The following is a 4,467-nucleotide window of genomic DNA, read 5'->3' on the forward strand; positions in this document are numbered from 1 at the left end:
AATCATTTTTATCTCAAAGCATTCAAAATTTGTGTGAGCAAGCAGTTAGTAGGAAGAGTTAAGTTTGGGGATACTATTTGGGGAGTCTGTTGTTGATTATATTCTATTGTATTTTAACATATTATTTGTTTTTATTCTTTTGTGTTGTAAACTGCACTGAGCCTGCTTTGGAGAGGGTAGCACGTTGATCTAATAAATTAATAAATACAGCCTCTCACACTGTAGCCTGCCTGACCTTATGGCTATTAGGTACTATCATAATAACAAATATAGTAGTATGCTTCTGTTGCCCAAATTGAAGCCCCAGTTCTGCAACGTCTGTGTACATGAATAGGCACATTAATTTAAGTGGGACTTCTTGCATGTTTAACATTATCTTTTAAAGCTTCAATTCTGATTAGATTCTGGTAATGAGACCACCTGAACCAGGTTGTCAAAGCTATGGCTGTATGAGGGGTTTTTGTCACAAGAAGTGACAATTTTTAACAAAAAACAAGGATAGCCAGATACTGAATGTACTCATTGCTTTCCTTTTCACCAAGACCACTTTCCTTCTGTTTATTTATGTTTAAAAAAACAGTATTGGAAAGGCAGTTGGACAGCTAATTACGACGCTTTCTTAGCATGAGGGCTATTATGCTGTCGAAAGTAAATTTACATAAGAGACAACATTTTATATAGAGGATAATCAGCTTCTTATAGGGCGAGATGGAGCTGAGAGGGACAAAGTCATAATTTTGCTACCTTTTTGACAATCTAAAACTTTTCCTGTTGATGAGTTCCTTGTTCCGTCTTTCAGCTTCTCTCTAAAATATTTGATTTTTATTGTTTTGGGATCAGTTTATAGTTCCCTGCAACAAAGGAGGTGCTGGTTTTTAATCTGATGTTTACATTTCTTTAAAAATCAAGTTACTGATGAAAAATAAGTATCATTTCATACAAATATTTTGATTGAATGTATGCATTGTATTCTATCTACACTGATGTCTTCAGACCTGAAGTTGCGTAATAAATCTAACAGGAAAGCAAATATTTTGGCTGAAATGATCTTTTATTATAATGAACTCATCTGTTGGCAGCTAGGGATTACCAGGTGTTCTGCATTATTCTCTCTCTTTCCTTAATAAAACATCTAGTGGCACAAGTATTAGCAGCTCAGCAAATGTTGGACCACACAGCAACTGCTGATCAGGAAATAGACAAAATATCAGAAGAAAAATCATGGGAAAATACATGCAAGGAAGTTTGTAGGTGGCTGACTTTTTTTTTTTTGCTTGGGTGGATTTTTCCCTTTGTGTTATGAAGAACCATCTGTATCTATTACTATTTTTTGTTTTTGTTATTGCATTAGTATCTAGGAGCCCCACTCTGATATCAGTTTTATTTTATTAGGCATGATGTAAACCTAGATAAGTCCTCTCTTATCGGAGGTTTATCCATATAACTAAATTGATAATCTATAATGTTCTAAAGGTGAATTTTTAGGCTCACTGACATCAGTGGGGGTTTTGTGACTAATTCATTAGGCCCAGGATATCACCTTGAATCTGTGGTTTACTGGAGAATATGGTCAGAATTTTAAGATGCCTTGTACAAACCTTTTCTACCCTCTTCCTTTTAGTAACAAACTATTCCTACTCAGCTGCATAATTTCTTTAGAAGCTGCAGGGTAGATTAAAAACACATGGATTGCTGAGTACTCATTTTGCCCAGGCTGTGCTGAAAGCCTCAAGAACATATTAGTAGCAGTTAACTCATTTTTCAAAACCAGTTTCATGCGAAGAATCTTTGTCATCCCTTCGTGTGCTAGGTTTACATTTCCAGTCTCTAATTGCTGATGGAAAGGGGCTGAAGAGCAGGAGGGTTTCTGATTTTGTTTATGGAATTATGCTCCTGGGGTGCGTCAAATCTTATTTCTTGAAGAGGTTTGACTGGGTGGAATATGAAACACATTCTTATATAATCAGAAAGCAAAATGGCAAGTTGGAAAGAAAGATTGAGTGAATGCACTAGTTTCTGAGAACTTGTACTCATCTGTTATGTCCTTGCAGCTGATTTTTGTTTGTTTTTGTTTTTGCAGTATTATGCTTTGTATAAAATATGATTGTTGAATGAATGATGGCAAATGTGAAAATCACCAGCACAGCAGAATTTGATGCAAAGCTCGCCAATTACTTATAAATGTTGATGCACTGCTGGTTTAATCTATTAGACAATTGTAAATGTACTGTATTTTAAGACTCTGAATTATTATTACAATTTTTTTCCAGACGACTGGCTGGCAATGACCTTTCTTTTATCCATCCAAAGGCCTTGTCTGGGTTGAAAGAACTCAAAGTTCTGTAAGTAATCACATTTTAGAGCTGCACAGCTAGCTGCGTACTTTCTTCTTGCATAGTCAGCATGTTTATTGATAGGCTGAACAAAAACTGAATTTTATGTTCAGACAGTGCGATAAATGAAAAGCTTTGTTACTTTTTGCATAATCATGCTGAAATGTTAACCATGATGACGATGGACATTCAATAAACAAAATAAAAACATTTATGACCTTAATTAAACTGTCATTACCGTAGTTTATGGGAACAATTAATGCCTGGCTCTCAAATATATTTTGTTAGACAAACATCAACCTTTAGGCCACAAGACTCTTCTCCCTCTCCCTGCCTTCCTCCTGGCTATCTAAAACAGAAAGGACCCATGAGGGCATCGAGGCTCCCCCTCCTCTTTAGTTCCCTCTTCCCTATTACATTTTCATACCCTGTTATACTGTGTATAGCATAAATATCTACATCCATTTGGAGCACCATTCCAGCTCCAGCCTCTAAGAAGCCACCTCTATAGTCTGATATACTCCTTTAAGGGCAAATTTGACCACTGAAGGGATGCATTGGCAGTGTCCCATTCCACATGCTTTCTCAAATGAAAATATCTGCTTCAATCCCTGCTCTACTTTTTAAGTCTGAAACTAGCTTTATGTTATGAATCAGGTTTTTAAAACAACAACAAAAAAAACTATGCTAAAGGCTTAGGTTGGTGATTGGGAATGTACTTATACAAACAGAGGTAAGAAAGGGGATAACTAAATATTTAACAGACAAGGGACATAAGGAGGCAGAGGGAAGGCCCTTGAAATGAAAAAGGAAGTCTTCGGTGAAACAAAAATCATGGGCTCAGAAATAAAGGTAGGCATCAGAAAACTGACTAGCTAAAGCACTGTAGGACTAGAGTTGTACTCACAAAAACGACAAACTATACAAGTCATTGCATGCTCCTTGCATCTCTTCAGCTGCAAGTTTCGTATATGCCAGGTTAACATGACCCCTTTGTCACAGAATTCTTGAAACTCTTCCCTCGTGCCAGGACTGTTGTATGTCCTCCTTTCCCCCAGAAACAGGGGCTCTGGTCTGTGTTTTTCCCCATGTTCTTCCTTTCCCCTCCAACCTTAATTATTTGACTTCTCTTTAGGAGGTAAGTCATTCAGGGTATCAACCTATTAAACAGTACTGGTGCTGTTAGGCTGGAAGGTAGCATCCACCTGTCCTTTGATACAGACTTAAAAGTGCTGAAGCTGGGATTCTGTTAAACAAGAAGCTCCATTGATCCACAATTTAACTCTCTTCTGGTTTTCTAGTTTTCACCAAAATCAATAGGGTTCTGCCCACTGATGTGTAGAATATTTCCTGAAATGTTGGATTTGATCAGATGCAGTGTTCTCCAAGTATTTAATTAAAATTGCAAAGCCTTGTATAGCCTGCTAAGCCTAGCTAACCAACCATAACAATGCAAGCATTGGTAAATAATAAAATAATCACTTTATTTTGAGTCATTTTGCATGAGAATAAATTGGTTTTTTTTTTATCCCCGATAAGTCAAGGGAAATTGCAGAAAATCAGATCAGAGATAATTTTGGCTTATTCTGTCTAAGTTGATATGCTTGTGCTGTTTCATTAATGGAATGAATTGTGGCAGGAGTTGTAGTAATCTAGTTTCACTGTTTTGAAATCACCATTGAGTATCTTGTCTTGATGATTCTGCATGTTTTTTCTTGTACCAGATGTCCATGAAACAAACAGGAACATGGACTGTTGTAACAAATAGAAGGTCATTTAAAGATATTGTGAAAATCTGTTTCACTAACAAAGTATCTTTTACAGCACCCTTCAGAACAATCAGCTGAAGACTGTACCTAATGAGGCCATTAGAGGACTAAGTGGTTTACAATCCTTGTAAGTGTTATTTGGTTTCTTTTGTTCCCCTTCTGTCCACCTCTGATCTACCCATATAACTTTGCCAATTGCTGTGTCTGTATATGCCTTATTCTAGAATATGCTGAAGTGCAATAACTTATGCAAAATCATGTTTGTGGAGTTAATATCATCATTTCAAATAGAGCATGAGGCTGCCCAGCCGGGGAGGAGTGCAGGATGGAGCCACAGGTGGCTCCCTGGGGGAGGAGAGTGGCTT

The 4,467-nt window shown here is 37.0% G+C and overlaps 1 protein-coding gene across 3 annotated transcripts in view; it reads left to right on the forward strand.

Annotated features, from left to right (window-relative positions):
* The window catches only part of LGR4 (leucine rich repeat containing G protein-coupled receptor 4), a 62,830-nt gene that overhangs the window by 20,039 nt on the left and 38,324 nt on the right, over positions 1-4,467 (forward strand). For 2 of the 3 annotated variants that reach the window (XM_025200381.1, XM_025200382.1), the window contains exons 2-3: positions 2,271-2,342; positions 4,158-4,229. The exons of the other annotated variant lie outside the window; for it this stretch is intronic. In XM_025200381.1, coding sequence (XP_025056166.1) covers positions 2,271-2,342; positions 4,158-4,229 — 144 coding nt within the window. The remainder of the gene's footprint in view (positions 1-2,270; positions 2,343-4,157; positions 4,230-4,467) is intronic. 3 annotated transcript variants of the gene reach the window in all.

This window comes from Alligator sinensis, unplaced genomic scaffold (genome assembly GCF_000455745.1).
Source record: "Alligator sinensis unplaced genomic scaffold, ASM45574v1 scaffold165_2, whole genome shotgun sequence".
In the NCBI taxonomy this organism is placed as follows: domain Eukaryota; kingdom Metazoa; phylum Chordata; order Crocodylia; family Alligatoridae; genus Alligator; species Alligator sinensis.